The following is a 22,070-nucleotide window of genomic DNA, read 5'->3' on the forward strand; positions in this document are numbered from 1 at the left end:
TAAGCATTGATGTCATGTTTTTAGTTTGTTTGCCAAATGTATGAATCCGCGTAGCGGATTCTTACAGAAGTTTGCGAACAAATAGAGGTTCCCCAACGAGTGGTGATTGTTTATCATTTTGATCCAACTCAAGTTTGTTAACTTTTTAATTTTGAAAAGACACGAGCTTTAGCGAGTAACAGTAACACCATCAAAATCGACAGAAACCATTCTATTATCATTTACAAAATACTTCTTAAAAAGCTTCATGTTATCCCGATTGCGATAATATGTGAAAATAAAACTAATGACTTTTTTCACTGTAAATTTAAAAAATCGCAACATTGGAACATTTCCTTCACTGAGTATCATCATATTCCTACGCTTATAAATGCAGAACCTCGCCACACTAAGAATGAAATTAACAAAATAGCCATTCACATATTTCCATTTCTCACTAAAACCCAGAATAATAAGTCTTTCATAATTAAGTGAGCTAGCATTATCTGGACCTACTTTCGAAAACAGATTCTCCAATATTTCAACCATGAAACCTTTTAAAACTGATAGCTCTGGACAGTATACAAATAGATGAAATACATCTTCTGACTGTTTCTGACAAACCGGACAATCAGCCGAATCCGAAAAACCGCACCTTAGAAGTTTCTGTCTCGTAAAAAACGTATTATGAACAACTTTATAGTGCAGTTCAACACATTCGACCGGGTAATGAGGCACATGTACAGCTCGAAAAATAGTATCCACCCGTTGGGCCGGAAAACACCTCGACCAGAACGACAACGCGGCCGGTGTCGTAAAGTGCATTCTTACCAGGACACGATAGATATCCCGTGTGTGCCGTGAGACAGTGCGTGACCCCGATTCATTCATATTCAGTGATATAACGGGTTGTGTCAGACCACTGCACATGTAACAGTTGTTTACAATGGTGTTTAAAAACTCTAGAGGCAACTGCCTAATGATATTTAAATACTTAGTGGGTATTTCTGTCGTTTTGATGTCTGGATGATTTTCTTGGACTAATTCCACTACTGCACTGATGGGAAGGAAGCCCTCTACAACTTCGTAAGTAAAATCCTTTAAACATACAAGACCGGCATCTATAAATATTTTTTCAGATAAAGTGGTACCATATTCATTTACAATCAATGGATTATAAAACACGGGCTGACAATAAATATTTTCCGGCCTTTTTTCCAAAATAATAGAGGCATAAATATCAGACCAGGCTAGTAACATTTCTCTGTAGAATGGTGGGATACATTGAAGATATTTTGAGTTAAAACAGCAATTAAAAACACTTAAACCAAGTTTCATATCACCAATTTTAGATAAAAAATACTTGCATGTTTCTTTCCAAGAAGTTGTTTCCGTACTATAAAACAATCTGAACACAAATTTTATTCTGAAGGATCTCAATTTTAGGTCTATATCCGGATACTGTAATCCCCCTTCAGACTTAGGTCCTATAAGGGTTTTGTAGCCAACCAGGTGAGCACCGTTGCTCCACAGGAAATCTAAGCATATTTTTTTTAATTGAATTTTGTACCTCTCAGGAATACTTGTAACATTCAGAGTATACCAACATTTTGATAATAATAATGAGGTGATTGCAGTAGCTCTACCCTGGACGGTTAATTTCCTCTGAGACCACATGTTTAAAATATTTCGTACAGATACAACCTTAGAATCCCAGTTCAAAGATTCACATAATTGATGATTGGGACCTAAACATACACCATGTACTAGAATCGACTCCTGTAATAATTTAACATTAAAAGACTGCGATTCGGCAGCTGACATTTGTCCTCTTCCAATGCACAATAATTCTGACTTTTCTCTGTTTATTTTAGCCCCCGAAGCTCTGCCATATTTATCGAATACCTTGAAGGCTTGATCAATAGAAGGTTTATTGGACAATGTCAGTGTGGAATCGTCAGCATGTTGAAATATTTTAGCAGAGTTATCACTCATAGGAATTCAAATACCAGCAATTTGATCATGTTTAAGTATGGCTTGACCTAAAGGTTCAGCTGCGAGCACGTATAGTAACGCAGATAGCGGACAACCTTGCCTTACTGAATTTTTGATAGGAAAATTTAATCATTTATGTTTGTCAATATAAAAAAATATTGAATTACCATAATATCCACAATAGTCCTGTCGCGTGATACTACATGGCACATAAAGATTGTAGTCATATTTTTGGTAAACATGAAGTTCTGTGATTGAACCAAACATCAGAATAACACATTTATGATATTTATGCATTAAACTGCCTTGTTTAGAAAGTTTTTGTCTTTTAATTCTGACAGGAACGTAGACAAAATAAATAATAGCGTGAAATTATAACGTGCATGCAATTCTGTGAAAATTACAGGACAATAACATTACAAAAGAAGGCAGTTTAATACTTCGATTTTCATTTGAAATCACATCATTTAAGCCAATACCGGGAATAGTCCCTATTCCTCTGACGTCACGATTGCACTTAGCCGTTCCTGGCACAAACATAGCTCGTGGAAATGAACACCAAATCATCCATTTAATCTATTTATCCCATCGTGAGGGTATTCATCTTGCATAAAACATGATAACATATTTTGTTGAAACTTTTTTTTAACATATGGGTTTCCTTAATCCGATCGCACGAATTTTCACGACGTAAAAAATACACATATTGCTTATAACATTAAAAATATAAAGCATTGAGAGTTGCGTACATTTCCGAAATAATATATTGGTTGTTTATATGAATAGCTTAACATCATGGAATATCCATTGTATGAAAAGCAATGCCATTCAAGTCATGATCTCTGTTCAGAAAAGTAAATATGACCGTAGTAAAATGTGTTTTAAAGCATTTACATTTAATAAATTTATAAATATGAAATTGATTCCGTGCTCACCGTACTATTCCTCCATGTATTTGTTTATTTATTTCGGGTATCAAAAAGTTCGGTAAGTGGTTGATCATTTTTCTTAATGGCACAATGCTCGCTTTTATAATATTTACCTTATTGCAAAACATAATTCTACAACTTTATTGTAAAACAGAATTCACTGAAAAATATAACATTTTCACTGCTCATCGCTACAATGAAAATATAAGATGGTTCAGTTTGATCAGTTTCTATTTTTCACAAGCAAAAACTGTAATACAACCTTTTCTTTTAGGCGGCTAATGAGAAGGCAATTGCCGATGTGAAGGTAAGTGAATAGATTAATGTTATGCTCAAACTACACACGTGTAGGAATATTTAATCATCTATGTTTGTCAATGCAAAAATATATATTGAATTACCATAATATCCACAATAGTCCTGTCGCGTGATACTACATGGAACATAAAGATTGTAGCCATATTTTTGGTAAAAATGGAGTTCAGTGATTGAACCAAACATCAGAATAACACATTTATGATATACATGTATATGCATTAAACTGCAGTGTTTGGAAAGTTATTGTCATTTAATTCTGACAGGAACGTAGACAAAATACGTAATTGCGTGAAATTATAAGGTGCATGCAATTCTGTGTTAGAATTATAGGACAATAACGTTTCAGAAGAGGGCACTTTAATCCTTTCATTTTCATTTAAATATCACATCATTTTAGCCAATACCGTGAATGGGACCTATTTTTCTGACGTCACGAGCGCACTTAACCGTTCCTGAAACAAATATAGCTCGTGGAAACAAACAACAAATCATCAAATTATATATGTTTATCCCATCGTGAGGGTATTCATCTTTCATACAAAATGATAACATATTTTGTTGAAATATTTTTTTTTTAATATTCGGGTTTTCTTAATCCGATTGCACGAATTTTCATGACGTGAAAAATACACACATGGTATATAACGTTACCAATGTAAAGTATTGAGAGTTGTGTACATTTCCGAAATAATATATTGGTTGTTGATATGAATAGCTTAACATCACTAACTATCCATTGTATGAAAAGCAATGCCATTCAAGTCATGATCTCTGTTCCGAAAAGTAAATGTTACCGTAATAGAATGTGTTTTAAAGTAATTACCTTTAATCAATGTAAGAATATGAAATTGATTCCATGCTCAACATACTGTCCATCCATGTATTTGTATATTTATCTAGGGTATAAAACTGTTAGAGTGATTCTTTGATATTTTTTCTTAATGGCACCATGCTCTCTTTTTATAACATTTACCTAATTGCAAACCATAATTCTACAACTTTATTGTAAAATAGAATTCACTTTAAAATCTTACATTTTTACTGCCCATCGCTACAAAGAAAATATGAGATGGTTCAGTTTGATCAGTTTCTATTTTTCACAAGCAAAAACTGTAATACAACATTTTCTTTTAGGAGGCTATTGAGAAGGCAATGACCGATTTGAAGGTAAGTGAATAGATTAATGTTATGCTCAAACTACACACGTGTAGGAATATTCAATCATTTATGTTTGTCAATGCAAAAATATATATTGAATTACCATAATATCCACAATAGTCCTGTCGCGTGATACTACATGGAACATAAAGATTGTAGCCATATTTTTGGTAAACATGGAGTTCAGTGATTGCACCAAACATCAGAATAACACATTTATGATATACATGTATATGCATTAAACTGCAGTGTTTGGAAAGTTATTGTCTTTTAATTCTGACAGGAACGTAGACAAAATACGTAATTGCGTGAAATTATAAGGTGCATGCAATTCTGTTAGAATTATAGGACAATAACGTTTCAGAAGAGGGCACTTTAATACTTTCATTTTCATTTAAATATCACATCATTTTAGCCAATACCGTGAATAGGCCCTATTTTTCTGACGTCACGAGCTCACTTAACCGTTCCTGAAACAAATATAGCGCGTGGAAACGAACACCAAATCATCAAATTAATCTGTTTATCCCATCGTGAGGGTATTCATCTTTCATACAAGATGATAACATATTTTGTTGAAATATTTGTTTTTTTTAATATTCGGATTTTCTTAATCCGATTGCACGAATTTTCATGACGTGAAAAATACACACATGGTATATAACATTACCAATGTAAAGTATTGAAAGTTGTGTACATTTCCGAAATAATATATTGGTTGTTGATATGAATAGCTTAACATCACTAACTATCCATTGTATGAAAAGCAATGCCAGTCAAGTCATGATCTCTGTTCCGAAAAGTAAATGTTACCGTAATAGAATGTGTTTTAAAGTAATTACCTTTAATCAATTTAAGAATATGAAATTGATTCCATGCTCAACATACTGTCCATCCATGTATTTGTATATTTATCTAGGGTATAAAACTGTTTGAGTGATTCTTTGATATTTTTTCTTAATGGCACCATGCTCTCTTTTTATAACATTTACCTAATTGCAAACCATAATTCTACAACTTTATTGTAAAATATAATTCACTTTAAAATCTTACATTTTTACTGTCCATCGCTACAATGAAAATATGAGATGGTTCAGTTTGATCAGTTTCTATTTTTCACAAGCAAAAACTGTAATACAACATTTTCTTTTAGGGGATTAATGAGAAGGCAATGACCGATTTGAAGGTAAGTGAATAGATTAATGTTATGCTCAAACTACACACGTGTAGGAATATTTAATCATTTATGTTTGTCAATGCAAAAAAATATATTGAATTACCATAATATCCACAATAGTCCTGTCGCGTGATACTACATGGAACATAAAGATTGTAGCCATATTTTTGGTAAACATGGAGTTCAGTGATTGAACCAAACATCAGAATAACACATTTATGATATACATGTATATGCATTAAACTGCAGTGTTTGGAAAGTTATTGTCTTTTAATTCTGACAGGAACGTAGACAAAATACGTAATTGCGTGAAATTATAAGGTGCATGCAATTCTGTTAGAATTATAGGACAATAACGTTTCAGAAGAGGGCTCTTTAATACTTTCATTTTCATTTAAATATCACATCATTTTAGCCAATACCGTGAATAGGCCCTATTTTTCTGACGTCACGAGCTCACTTAACCGTTCCTGAAACAAATATAGCGCGTGGAAACGAACACCAAATCATCAAATTAATCTGTTTATCCCATCGTGAGGGTATTCATCTTTCATACAAGATGATAACATATTTTGTTGAAATATTTGTTTTTTTTAATATTCGGATTTTCTTAATCCGATTGCACGAATTTTCATGACGTGAAAAATACACACATGGTATATAACATTACCAATGTAAAGTATTGAGAGTTGTGTACATTTCCGAAATAATATATTGGTTGTTGATATGAATAGCTTAACATCACTAACTATCCATTGTATGAAAAGCAATGCCAGTCAAGTCATGATCTCTGTTCCGAAAAGTAAATGTTACCGTAATAGAATGTGTTTTAAAGTAATTACCTTTAATCAATTTAAGAATATGAAATTGATTCCATGCTCAACATACTGTCCATCCATGTATTTGTATATTTATCTAGGGTATAAAACTGTTTGAGTGATTCTTTGATATTTTTTTCTTAATGGCACCATGCTCTCTTTTTATAACATTTACCTAATTGCAAACCATAATTCTACAACTTTATTGTAAAACAGAATTCACTGAAAAATCTTATATTTTCACTGCTCATCGCTACAAAGAAAATATAAGATGGTTCAGTTTGATCAGTTTCTATTTTTCACAAGCAAAAACTGTAATACAACATTTTCTTTTAGGGGATTAATGAGAAGGCAATGACCGATTTGAAGGTAAGTGAATAGATTAATGTTATGCTCAAACTACACACGTGTAGGAATATTTAATCATTTATTTTTGTCAATGCAAAAAAATATATTGAATTACCATAATATCCACAATAGTCCTGTCGCGTGATACTACATGGAACATAAAGATTGTAGCCATATTTTTGGTAAACATGGAGTTCAGTGATTGAACCAAACATCAGAATAACACATTTATGATATACATGTATATGCATTAAACTGCAGTGTTTGGAAAGTTATTGTCTTTTAATTCTGACAGGAACGTAGACAAAATACGTAATTGCGTGAAATTATAAGGTGCATGCAATTCTGTTAGAATTATAGGACAATAACGTTTCAGAAGAGGGCACTTTAATACTTTCATTTTCATTTAAATATCACATCATTTTAGCCAATACCGTGAATAGGCCCTATTTTTCTGACGTCACGAGCTCACTTAACCGTTCCTGAAACAAATATAGCGCGTGGAAACGAACACCAAATCATCAAATTATTCTGTTTATCCCATCGTGAGGGTATTCATCTTTCATACAAGATGATAACATATTTTGTTGAAATATTTGTTTTTTTTAATATTCGGATTTTCTTAATCCGATTGCACGAATTTTCATGACGTGAAAAATACACACATGGTATATAACATTACCAATGTAAAGTATTGAGAGTTGTGTACATTTCCGAAATAATATATTGGTTGTTGATATGAATAGCTTAACATCACTAACTATCCATTGTATGAAAAGCAATGCCAGTCAAGTCATGATCTCTGTTCCGAAAAGTAAATGTTACCGTAATAGAATGTGTTTTAAAGTAATTACCTTTAATCAATTTAAGAATATGAAATTGATTCCATGCTCAACATACTGTCCATCCATGTATTTGTATATTTATCTAGGGTATAAAACTGTTAGAGTGATTCTTTGATATTTTTTCTTAATGGCACCATGCTCTCTTTTTATAACATTTACCTAATTGCAAACCATAATTCTACAACTTTATTGTAAAACAGAATTCACTGAAAAATCTTATATTTTCACTGCTCATCGCTACAAAGAAAATATAAGATGGTTCAGTTTGATCAGTTTCTATTTTTCACAAGCAAAAACTGTAATACAACATTTTCTTTTAGGCGGCTAATGAGAAGGCAATGGCCGATGTGAAGGTAAGTGAATAGATTAATGTTATGCTCAAACTACACACGTGTAGGAATATTTAATCATTTATGTTTGTCAATGCAAAAATATATATTGAATTACCATAATATCCACAATAGTCCTGTCGCGTGATACTACATGGAACATAAAGATTGTAGCCATATTTTTGGTAAAAATGGAGTTCAGTGATTGCACCAAACATCAGAATAACACATTTATGATATACATGTATATGCATTAAACTGCAGTGTTTGGAAAGTTATTGTCTTTTAATTCCGACAGGAACGTAGACAAAATACGTAATTGCGTGAAATTATAAGGTGCATGCAATTCTGTTAGAATTATAGGACAATAACGTTTCAGAAGAGGGCACTTTAATACTTTCATTTTCATTTAAATATCACATCATTTTAGCCAATACCGTGAATGGGCCCTATTTTTCTGACGTCACGAGCGCATTTAACCGTTCCTGAAACAAATATAGCTCGTGGAAACGAACAACAAATCATCAAATTATATCTGTTTATCCCATCGTGAGGGTATTTATCTTTCATACAAAATGATAACATATTTTGTTGAAATATTTTTTTTTTAATATTCGGATTTTCTTAATCCGATTGCACGAATTTTCATGACGTGAAAAATACACACATGGTATATAACGTTACCAATGTAAAGTATTGAGAGTTGTGTACATTTCCGAAATAATATATTGGTTGTTGATATGAATAGCTTAACATCACTAACTATCCATTGTATGAAAAGCAATGCCAGTCAAGTCATGATCTCTGTTCCGAAAAGTAAATGTTACCGTAATAGAATGTGTTTTAAAGTAATTATCTTTAATCAATTGAAGAATATGAAATTGATTCCATGCCTAACATACTGTCCATCCATTTATTTGTATATTTATCTAGGGTATAAAACTGTTTGAGTGATTCTTTGATATTTTTTCTTAATGGCACCATGCTCTCTTTTTATAACATTTACCTAATTGCAAACCATAATTCTACAACTTTATTGTAAAACAGAATTCACTGAAAAATCTTATATTTTCACTGCTCATCGCTACAAAGAAAATATAAGATGGTTCAGTTTGATCAGTTTCTATTTTTCACAAGCAAAAACTGTAATACAACATTTTCTTTTAGGAGACTAATGAGAAGGCAATGACCGATTTGAAGGTAAGTGAATAGTTGATTGTTATGCTCAAACTACACACGTGTAGGAATATTTATGTTTGTTGATATAATATAAACATATGAATTACAATAATATCCACAATCGTCCTGTCGCGTGATACTACATAGCACATAAAAATTGTAGCCATATTTTTTTGTGTAGCCACATGAAGTTCTGTGATTGAACCAAACATCAGAATAACACATTTATGATATTTTATATTTATATGTTTATAATTCATCCCATCGTGAGGGTATTCTTTTTTCATACAACATGAAAACATATTTTGTTGAAACAATTTATTTTTTTTAACATTCGGGTTTTCTTAATCCGATTGCACGAATTTCCATGACGTGAATAATACACACATGGTATATAACATTACCAATGTAAAGTATTGAGAGTTGTGTACATTTCCGAAATAATATATTGGTTGTTGATATAAATAGCTTAACATCACTAACTATCCATTGTATGAAAAGCAATGCCAGTCAAGTCATGATCACTGTTCCGAAAAGTAAATATTACCGTAATAAAATGTGTTTTAAAGTATTAACATTTAGTGAATTTAGAAACATGAAATTGATTTCGTGCTCAACAGACTATCCAGCCATGTATTTATATATTCATTGAGGGTATCAAACGCTTGGAGTGTTTCTTTGATTTGTTTATTGGCATCATGCTCTCCTTTTTAATATTTACCTAATTGCAAAACAGAAATATCCTACATTATTTCAAAATGAAATTCTACAACTTTATTGTAAAACAGAATTCACTGAAAAATCTTACATTTTTACTGCCCATCGCTACAATGAAAATATGAGATGGTTCAGTTTGATCAGTTTCTATTTTTCACAAGCAAAAACTGTAATACAACATTTTCTTTTAGACTAATGAGAAGACAATGGCCGATGTGAAGGTAAGTGAATAGATTAATGTTATGCTCAAACTACACACTTGTAGGAATATTTAATCATTTATGTTTGTCAATACAAAACAATATATTGAATTACCATAATATCCACAATAGTCCTGTCGCGTGATACTACATGGAACATAAAGATTGTAGCCATATTTTTGGTAAACATGGAGTTCTGTGATTGAACCAAACATCAGAATAACACATTTATGATATTTATGCATTAAACTGTCTTGTTTAGAAAGTTATTGTCTTTTAATTCTGACAGGAACGTAGACAAAATAAATAATAGCGTGAAATTATAACGTGCATGCAATTCTGTGAAAATTACAGGAAAAATAACGTTTCAAAATAAGGCAGTTTAATACTTTCATTTCCATTTTAAATCACATCATTTTAGCCAATACCGTGAATGGGCCCATTTTTCTGATGTCCCCAGTGCACTTAACCGTTCCTGACACAAATATAGCTCGTGGAAACGAACACCAAATCATCAATTTTATCTGTTTATCCAATCGTGAGGGTATTCATCTATGCATCTTTCATACAAGATGAAAACATATTTTGTTGAAACATTTTGTTTTTAATATTCGGGTTTTCTTAATCCGATTGCACGAATTTCCATGACGTGAAAAATACACACATGGTATATAACATTACCAATATAAAGCATTGAGAGTTGTGTACATTTCCGAAATAATATATTGGTTGTTGTTATGCATAGCTTAACATCACGGAATATCCATTGTATGAAAAGCAATGCCATTCAAGTCATGATCACTGTTCAGAAAAGTAAATCTGACCGTAATAAAATGTGTTTTAAAGTATCTACATTTAATAAATTTACAAACATGAAATTGATTTCGTGCTCAACAGACTATTCAACCATGTATTTATATATTCATTTAGAATATCAAACTGTTTGAGTGTTTCTTTGATATTTTTATTGCCACCAAGCTCTCTTTTTTAAATATTTACCTAATTGCAAAACAGAATTCTCCAACATTATTTCAAAATGGAATTCTACAACTTTATTGTAAAACAGAATTCACTTTAAAATCTTACATTTTCACTGCCCATCGCTAACAATGAAAATATGAGATGGTTCAGTTTGATCAGTTTCTATTTTTCACAAGCAAAAACTGTAATACAACCTCTTCTTTTAGGAGACTTATGAGAAGGCAATGGCCGATGTGAAGGTAAGTGAATAGTTGAATGTTACGCTCAAACTACACACGTGTAGGAATTTTCAATTATTTATTTTTATTAATATGAAGAAAAAATATATGAATTACCATAATATCTACAATAGTCCTGTCTCACAGGAACGTAGACAAAATAAATAATGGAGTGAAATTATAACGTGCATACAATTCTGCGATACTTATAGGACAATAACGTTTCAAAGGAAGGCAGTTTCATACTTTCGTTTGATATCCTATTCTTATGACTTCACGCGTGCACTAAAGCATTCCTGGCACAAACATAAATGAACACCAAATCATCAATTTAATCTGTTTATCTGTTTATTAAAGCATAATAACATATTTTGTTGAAACATTTTTTTTTTCTTTTTTTTTTTAAACATTAGGTTTTTTTTAATACGATTGCACGAATGTTCATTACGTGAAACAACACATATAACATTACCAATGTAAAGTATTGGGAGTTTTGTGCATTTCCGAAATGATACATATGTCGCTGATATGCATAGCTTAACAAGGAATTTCTATTGTATGAAAAGCAATACTATTCAAGTCATGATCTCTGTTCAGAAAAGTAAATCTGACAGTAGTAAAATGTGTTTACAAATATGAAATTGATTTCGTGCTAAACAGACTGGCCATCCATGTATTTGTATATTTGTTTAGGGTTTCAAACTGTTTGAGTGATTCTTTTTTTGATGATTTTTATTAACACCATGCTCTCTTTTTTAATATTTACCTAATTGCAAAACAGAATTCGCGAACATTCATTCAAAATGGAATTCTACAACTTTATTGTGAAAGAGAATTCATTGAAAAATCTTACATTTTCACTGCTCATCGCTACAATGAAAATATAAGATGGTTCAGTTTGATCAGTTTCTATTTTTCTATTTTCTATTTCTACGATAAATACATATCGCCACTGAAATGATTTGAAAATCAATTCATAACTTACTCCTCTACATTGCTTCGCAATTTTAAACAATCCTTAAACATTTTACTTTGATAATATCCTTAACCTTTTTAAGCTTCTTTTTAATCAATCCTTATTATTTATAATGAATTGACAAAAATAATTGGCACATCTACAATCAATGCCAGGTTATAACGCTGTACGCTTTACATGCACGTGTATAAATAGAAGAAATGTACAACATTTTCTACAGTTTCTAAGTACGATGAATAAGTGTATTGCGTTTATTTGTACTAATAAATACGTTAATCGGGTATCTAGCAAACTTTAGCGACCAAGTGTAAATGTAGTCCTTCATGCCGATCACGTGACCATCCGAGAAAACAAGGACCGAACAAAACATCCAGATAGGGAGGGAAGACATTTAACATTGAAATTCCATTGTAAAAACATACAGAATTGACGAGGAAATCATAATATAATGTATTTATTTAAAAAAAATAATGATTTTTGTTCAGTTTACAAATGCAATATTGGAACCCACATGCGTAATTATCTAACGAGTATCATTGAAGAAGCAGCAGTGAATAATTGATAAAGCTGTATACACCACTGTTATGTTTAACGAATCAAAATGTACAACACATGTCGTCAAGGGCGAGATAATGACGCGAACCTACTTGGATGTAGTTTATATCAATGCTTAATTATTCAAAACTTGACATTTTAGAATCAACGTATAGATCTCGTTTAATGCATCTGGACAACAAAGGATGTATGCTTTGATTGAGATTGCTTGTTTGTTTGTTTGTTTTTGTTGGGTTTTTTTTACCTTTATTCATTCACGGTATCATAGCTTACTCAGAGGTTTAATTCTAAATCTCTATTTTGTTCATATCTTCACCCATTTTATCGATTTTGAAAATACATACATGCAACACATCGTTATTCTCTGGTTGCAAGCTTTAAGAATGAATGGTAATCAATTTTGAAAGGAACTTTTCATCTCATCATTAGTTAAAAACGGTTATTTAAATTTAGTTTCAAATACATCAATACATGTCAAACACATAATTCCTAGATCTACATTTAAAATAGAGTTTTTCAATGTAATCAAATAAAGATAAATACATATCGCCACTGAAATGATTTGAAAATCAATTCATAACTTACTCCTCTACATTGCTTCGCAATTTTAAACAATCCTTAAACATTTTACTTTGATAATATCCTGAACCTTTTTAAGCTTCTTTTTAATCAATCCTTATTATTTATAATGAATTGACAAAAATACACTTCCCAGTCTTCGAATTTCTCTCAAGTGGACATATGACTTGAATAAAAAATCAATGGAATATTGAAATTTCTACACTTTTCAAACCATTGTTTCTCTACCACTTTATTTCATTTATTACAGAATGAAAATGCCGAGCTGAAGGTAAGGTTATATTTGAATAGCTGTATCACATACAACAATGCATTCAATTAAGTTCGTTCAAGACGTCAAAATGACGATTGCGTAAGCTCCAGAAAAGACAATCTTCGAGTATGATACTAACCATTCAGTGTTCTTTGGTTTTACGTGTATCCACCAATGCTTGTCAAGCCTGCAATGCTTGAGATACGGTTGTTAACGTTAATACAGCTTTAAAATATATTCAAAACAGGATCAGTTTAAAATGAATTCAAAACGTTGGTGAAATATGACATTGAAACATAAGCATATTCAGCACACTGATAATTTCGGAAAACATTTCATCAATGAACTTGATGTCTCCCTCATCACAACTCCACTTTGGGGATAAGGAGAAGCGTAAAAGTAAACGTTAAACGACGCATGGCGGACCATGATCGCGACGGCCGGACCACGATGGTTATTGGTCATCTTGACAATTCGGGTCAGATGACCTCAAAAGTCTTGTCCGTCTTAAAGAAAAATTCATCAACCTGAGAAGTCTCCGACCTGCTTGTAAAATAACTAGACAACAAGACTATTACTTCTTTGATATAATGTATATCTTTTTATCGTTTTCACGTGTGAGCTCTTTATGCTTGATCCAAACTATCGCCGTTGAAATGTCCTGAGAGTGGAATTTTGGCGACACAGTGAATGGTATTCCGTAATTCGGCACACATTAGCGAAATTTCTAAAGTCTCTAATATGTTATCGTATCTTAAATGAAAATGTACTTTGTTTAATGAATCAAGACAGCAAGAAAGATTTATGCTTTCAGATTATTTTTATTTTAAACCCTCTTCAACAAAGTTTGGGATAGCGGGTATATTCTACAATCAGGTTGTTCGTCTGTGGACACAACGATTTTCCAGCTACTCCTCCTGAATTAATGAAGGGATTTCAACAAAACATGCTGGCAATAATCCTTATACGTTGTACATTGTAGATATGTGTAATCTATATCGGGTTTTCAATCAGTCAGTCGAGATGACGGCCACGGCCTCTCATCGACTTAAAATGTAATTCGCTGTAACTATTTAACTATTCAATGAAATTCAATAAAAACTTTGTGGGAGAAGTGCTTACAAGGCTTTTGAATCAAAACATTTTAAATTCAAAAGCCAAAATGGCCGCCATATAGATTACTTCTGATAGGTCAAAATTTAGATATTGTCCAATTTGGAAGAAAGTTAGTATTAGTTTAAACGTGGAAACTCAATTTAACATTTTAAGAAAATGTCTGCAATTTACTGGCTCCTGAATGGTCAAAATTTACGTATTTTGTTATTTTAATAAAAATGCATTCATAAGGGATTGCAAATTCAACAGAATGGATATTGTTGTCATATGTACCATACAGAGGCTTCTCATTGGTCAAGATTTCAATATTTTCAAATTTTGATGAAAATTTGTATATAGGGTATTAGGGGACTGCGAATTCAACTGTATGGGTTTTGGCTGCTTAGTAACAACATTTTATCATTCTACACTTACTCAGGGGTCTAACTCTAAATCCATGTTTTGTTCATATCGTCTCCCAATTTATCAATTTTGAAAATAAGTAGATTTTTTGACACATTGTTATTCTTTGGTTGTTATGTAGAACTATATTTTGTATTTGTTTCCTTGTAGAAAGATCTAAAAAATGCAATGGTAAGCAATTTTCAAATCTTCAATTTATCTTGTCATCACGAAAATGATAAAGTGATATGTTAATATAAAATACAGCTGGAAGACTTAAAGGTAAGCAATTTTCAAATTTTCATCTCGTCATTACAAAAAAAACGGTTATTTGTTTTAGTATGAAATACATACGTGTCAAACATGTATTTCCTGGATCTACATTTCACAATCGCAATTTACCCTGGTATTTTCAATGTATTCAAGTATACACAACTTTATTGTGAAAGAGAATTCATTGAAAAATCTTACATTTTCACTGCTCATCGCTACAATGAAAATATAAGATGGTTCAGTTTGATCAGTTTCTATTTTTCACAAGCAAAAACTGTAATACAACCTTTTCTTTTAGGAGACTAATGAGAAGGCAATGACCGATATGAAGGTAAGTGAATAGATTAATGTTATGCTCAAACTACACACGTGTAGAAATATTTATGTTTGTTGATATAATAAAAACATATGAATTACCATAATATCCACAATCGTCAAAATATTGTCTACGTGTGTACGTGCCGGTTTGTAATCGGGTGCATTCTAATAAAACATCGTCCGACCAATTATATCCGGAATTCGACCGGACATTTTTCGATCAACTTCTCCAAACCGAACCCTCTGTAAACCGAACAAATAGTCATGTCCCATGCATGTTCGGTTTATAGAGGTTCCACTGTATAATAAAAACATATGAATTACAATAATATCCACAATCGTCCTGTCGCGTGATACTACATAGCACATAAAAATTGTAGCCATATTTTTTTTGTGTAGCCACATGAAGTTCTGGGATTGAACCAAACATCAGAATAACACATTTATGATATTTTATATTTATATGTTTATAATTCATCCCATCGTGAGGGTATTCTTTTTTTCATACAACATGAAAACATATTTTGTTGAAACATTTTTTTTTTTAATATTCGGGTTTTCTTAATCCGATTGCACGAATTTTCATGACGTGAATAATACACACATGGTATATAACATTACCAATGTAAAGTATTGAGAGTTGTGTACATTTCCGAAATAATATATTGGTTGTTAATATGAATAGCTTAACATCATGGAATATCCATTGTATGAAAAGCAATGCGTGTCAAGTCATGATCACTGTTCCGAAAAGTAAATATTACCGTAATAAAATGTGTTTTAAAGTATTAACATTTAGTGAATTTAGAAACATGAAATTGAGTTCGTGCTCAACAGACTATCCAGCCATGTATTTATATATTCATTGAGGGTATCAAACGCTTGGAGTGTTTCTTTGATTTGTTTATTGGCATCATGCTCTCCTTTTTAATATTTACCTAATTGCAAAACAGAAATCACCAACATTATTTCAAAATGAAATTCTACAACTTTATTGTGAAAGAGAATTCACTGAAAAATCTTACATTTTTACTGCCCATCGCTACAATGAAAATATGAGATGGTTCAGTTTGATCAGTTTCTATTTTTCACAAGCAAAAACTGTAATACAACATTTTCTTTTAGGAGACTAATGAGAAGACAATGGCCGATGTGAAGGTAAGTGAATAGATTAATGTTATGCTCAAACTACACACTTGTAGGAATATTTAATCATTTATGTTTGTCAATACAAAAAAAATATATTGAATTACCATAATATCCACAATAGTCCTGTCGCGTGATACTACATGGAACATAAAGATTGTAGCCATATTGTTTGTAAACATGAAGTTCTGTGATTGAACCAAACATCAGAATAACACATTTATGATATTTATGCATTAAACTGCCTTGTTTAGAAAGTTATTGTCTTTTAATTCTGACAGGAACGTAGACAAAATAAATAATAGCGTGAAATTATAACGTGCATGCAATTCTGTGAAAATTACAGGACAATAACATTTCAGAAGAAGGCAGTTTGATGCTTTCATTTCCATTTAAAATCACATGATTTAAGCCAACACCGTTAATAAGCCCTATTCTCCTAACGTCACGTGTGCACTCAACCATTTCTGGCACAAATATAGCATGTGGAAAATAAACACCAAATCATCATTTTAATTTCAAAATATTACATATTTTGTTGATATTTTTTTTGCATTGTATTTTTTTTTACGTTTGGGTTTTTTACCCGATTGCTCGAATTTTCATGATGTGAAAAATACACTTATGACAAAGCAGAGCACTTGGAAATATGGCGTATAACATTAAAAATGTTATGTATTGAAAGTTGAGTGTATTTCCAATGTAATTTAAATTAAACTTGTAATTTCCATTCCTCTACGATGCCCTAAGATACACTTCAATACAAGATCTAACAATACCCCGTTGGAGGTAATCTCATAGAAATTAGAAGTCTAATTTTAATTAGATTGAATGTATTTCCGAAATGTTATATTGGTTGTTGATATACATAGCTTAACATTAGGGAATATCTGTTGTATGAAAAGCAATGCCATTCAAGTCATGATCTCTGTTCAGACAAGTAAATCTGACGTTAGGGTTGCATCCGTTGTAAAATGTGTTTTAAAGCAGTTATTTTTAATACATTTACAAATATTATATTGATTTCGTGCTTAACAGACTGTCCGTCCATGTATTTGTATTTTTATTTAGGGTATCAAACTGTTTGAGTGTTTCTTTGTTTGAGTTTTATTGGCACCATGCTCTCATTTCGAAGATTTCCTAATTGCAAAACGGAATTCTCCAACTTTAACAGTGTTTTTTTAGATATACATGCTGTATTGTGAAAGTAGCGTCAGACAAAACGACGTTTTTTCTTATTTCTTCATATCAGTACACTAATGGAAAAGCTTAAGACATCCGCAAACGCGTAAAATTGCATGGTGGACAAATATCCCATGAACGGTATAGACATTTACCAATAAGCCGGTGTAACGTTGAAAATGGACCCCCACGTACATGTTGCTCTGAATAACAACACTGTTATAAGATACAAGTCTGTAGACAATTTAACAAGCATAAAATATTGATCGATATTGATAAACAATTCTGGTGACACATATAAAGACTTTCGGTATATTTTCAAATTGTAATACGATATACATATGAAATGTAAACGATATTGATCAACATTGATAAACAATTTGACCTTTGACCTTTGGTGACCCATATTATAACCTTTGGTATAATGTATCACTATGATAAGATATTGATATAACACGTACAAGATATTGATCGACAGTGATTAACGATTGGACCTGTGACCTTTGGTGACCCATATAATGACCTTTGGTGTAGCTCATCACTGTTTTCAGATATGCATATGACATGTACACGATATTGATCGACATCGGTTGATAACTTGATATGTGACTTTTGGTGACCCATATAATGACCTTTGGTACATCTTCAATCTATAATATGATATACATGTAAAATTTATACGATATTGATCGACATTGAATGACAATTTGACCTTTGTTGACCCATATAATGACCTTTGGAATAACTTGTCACTATTATCAGATATGCATATGACATGTACACGATATTGATCGACATTGATTAAAAATTGGACATGCGACCTCTGGTGACCTATATAATGACCTTTGGAATAACTTGTCACTATTATCAGATATGCATATGACATTACACGATATTGATCGACATTGGTCAACAATTGGACATGCGACCTTTGGTGACCCATATAATGACCTTTGGAATAACTTGTCACTGTTATCAGATATGCATATGACATTTACACGACATTGATCGACATTGGTTAACAATTGGATACGCGACCTTTGGTGACCCATATAATGACCTTTAGTATATCTTCAAACTGTAATAATATATATAATAAATATCAATATTAAAATCGGGTTTTCAAATGTTGATAAAGTTTATTTTTTTAATTATTAAGCCTCTTTTTGTATCCGATTGGTTTCAGATGAAAAAGTAAACAATGGGAAGATTTGAAAAAAAAACCCGTCATCACATTCTTCTATGTGCCAGTTTAACGTTGAAAATGACCCCCGTTGAAATGGAGCCCGGTTCCATTTTCAACGTTGAAAACGGAACCGGGATGCCGTTGAAAACGGAACCAAATATCAAATTTTCTTTACGTACACGTTGAAAAAGGACCCCGTTGAATAGTGAACCACATACAAGTATTGGATCTCGGTACAAGTTTACATTGCCATAGACGTTGCGATAAGATATGCTTACATGATACAACGCATAAACGATATTGAAGGACATTGGTAAAATAAAATGGCCCGTGACCTTAGGTGACCTTTTTATATCACATTGGGCTGTTATGAGAAGTGCATATGAAATGTATATAATATTTATGTACATTGATTAACAGTTTAACTCGTGAAACTAGTGACCATGATATTGACCTTAAGCATCACTTCAAATAAGATGTCCCTATACAAGTACACGATATTGATCGACATTGATTAACAATTTGACCTTTGACCTTTGGTGACCGATATAATGACCTTTGTTATAACTCATCACTGTAATAAGATATTCATATAACATGTTCACGATATTGATCGGCATTGATTAATAATTAATCAATAATAAGAAGACATTTTTTTACTCGTGCCCTGACCGGGCCTCGAACTCACGATATACGGCACCCAATTAAATAATTAATTAACCTGCGCCACATCGGCGTTCTTAAAAAGAACGTTTCAATGGCGCAGTGATAGTCGGCCCGACACCCTGACATGATCATTGTGGAAGTCGTCTATAAGATGATATGAATACCTGGATCGCAATCGTATTTACATACATGGATACGAATTGTACATACATTATATATATTTCTCCCGATGGCGCAGCGGTATGTAATTTACCTGTGTCTTCATAGAGGGGCAAATTGCCACGAAAATTCGACAATTTAATTATTATCTATTTCTAGTAATACGCACCCAACGAACATATATTTTTTACTATATTTTTTCAAACTTAAGATTCCACCCGTGTATTAGTAAAGCTGTAACAAATAAGAGTTAATAATATATCTAAAACAGGTTCATAAAAGAGTAAGTATCGACGAGAGCAGTATTTATGTCAAAAGTCAACTTGGGGAAACAACACCAGTTGATAGACAGGTTGGTGTATAAAGTTTCATAGTCCATTGTCGGTAATATGACGGCCGAACATTTTTAGTGCATTCCCAAATATTCGGAGCGCGCTCCCAAAAATCTTTCAGAACGCGCAAAAAATGGGCTGTGTGAAGTTAGCTCAACATACGACATACGACATACGACATTCAAAACTTCATATCTTGTGTTTTTACCAGCCAACGAGATAATTTTTGAATGTTCAGCGGCTCAACATACGACATACGACATTCAGATTTTGAATGTTTAGCCGCTGAACATACGACATACGACATTCAGATTTTGATTTTGAATGTTCAGCGGCTCGACATACGACATACGACATTCAAATTTTGAATGTTCAGCCGCTGAACATACGACATACGACATTCAGATTTTGAATGTTCAGCCGCTGAACATACGACATACGACATTCAAAACTTCATATCTTGTGTTTGTACCAGCCAACGAGGTAACTTTTGAATGTTCAGCGGCTCAACATACGACATACGACATTCAGATTTTGAATGTTCAGCCGCGGAAAATACGACATACGACATTCAGATTTTGAATGTTCAGCCGCTGAACATACGACATACGACATTCAAAACTTCATATCTTGTGTTTGTACCAGCCAACGAGGTAACTTTTGAATGTTCAGCGGCTCAACATACGACATACGACATTCAGATTTTGAATGTTCAGCCGCTGAACATACGACATACGACATTCAGATTTTGATTTTGAATGTTCAGCGGCTCGACATACGACATACGACTTTCAAATTTTGAATGTTCAGCCGCTGAACATACGACATACGACATTCAGATTCTGAATGTTCAGCCGCTGAACATACGACATACGACATTCAAAACTTCATATCTTGTGTTTGTACCAGCCAACGAGGTAACTTTTGAATGTTCAGCGGCTCAACATACGACATACGACATTCAGATTTTGAATAGTCAGCCGCTGAACATACGACATACGACATTCAGATTTTGATTTTGAATGTTCAGTGGCTCGACATACGACATACGACATTCAAATTTTGAATGTTCAGCCGCTGAACATACGACATACGACATTCAGATTTTGAATGTTCAGCCGCTGAACATACGACATACGACATTCAAAACTTCATATCTTGTGTTTGTACCAGCCAACGAGGTAACTTTTGAATGTTCAGCGGCTCAACATACGACATACGACATTCAGATTTTGAATGTTCAGCCGCTGAACATACGACATACGACATTCAGATTTTGATTTTGAATGTTCAGCGGCTCGACATACGACATACGACATTCAGATTTTGAATGTTCAGCCGCTGAACATACGACATACGACATTCAGATTTTGATTTTGAATGTTCAGCGGCTCGACATACGACATACGACATTCAAATTTTGAATGTTCAGCCGCTGAACATACGACATACGACATTCAGATTTTGAATGTTCAGCCGCTGAACATACGACATACGACATTCAAAACTTCATATCTTGTGTTTGTACCAGCCAACGAGGTAACTTTTGAATGTTCAGCCGCTGAACATACGACATACGACATTCATATTTTGAATGTTCAGCCGCTGAACATACGACATACGACATTCAAAACTTCATATCTTGTGTTTTTTACCAGCCAACGAGGTAACTTTTGAATGTTCAGCCGCTGAACATACGACATACGACATTCAGATTTTGAATGTTCAACGACATACGCCAAAATCAGCTTTTAATT

At 32.6% G+C, this 22,070-nt stretch overlaps 1 protein-coding gene across 1 annotated transcript in view; it reads left to right on the plus strand.

Annotated features, from left to right (window-relative positions):
* LOC117318679 overlaps positions 1-22,070 on the plus strand; it is a gene marked incomplete at its 3' end in the record, with an annotated part of 48,975 nt that overhangs the window by 23,316 nt on the left and 3,589 nt on the right. The window contains exons 5-16 of the mRNA XM_033873639.1: positions 3,178-3,210; positions 4,356-4,388; positions 5,533-5,565; positions 6,711-6,743; positions 7,888-7,920; positions 9,064-9,096; positions 9,984-10,013; positions 11,180-11,212; positions 13,552-13,572; positions 15,223-15,243; positions 15,623-15,655; positions 16,768-16,800. Coding sequence (XP_033729530.1) covers positions 3,178-3,210; positions 4,356-4,388; positions 5,533-5,565; positions 6,711-6,743; positions 7,888-7,920; positions 9,064-9,096; positions 9,984-10,013; positions 11,180-11,212; positions 13,552-13,572; positions 15,223-15,243; positions 15,623-15,655; positions 16,768-16,800 — 369 coding nt within the window. The remainder of the gene's footprint in view (positions 1-3,177; positions 3,211-4,355; positions 4,389-5,532; positions 5,566-6,710; positions 6,744-7,887; positions 7,921-9,063; positions 9,097-9,983; positions 10,014-11,179; positions 11,213-13,551; positions 13,573-15,222; positions 15,244-15,622; positions 15,656-16,767; positions 16,801-22,070) is intronic.

Source organism: Pecten maximus, unplaced genomic scaffold (genome assembly GCF_902652985.1).
Source record: "Pecten maximus unplaced genomic scaffold, xPecMax1.1, whole genome shotgun sequence".
NCBI classification, from domain to species: Eukaryota; Metazoa; Mollusca; class Bivalvia; order Pectinida; family Pectinidae; genus Pecten; species Pecten maximus.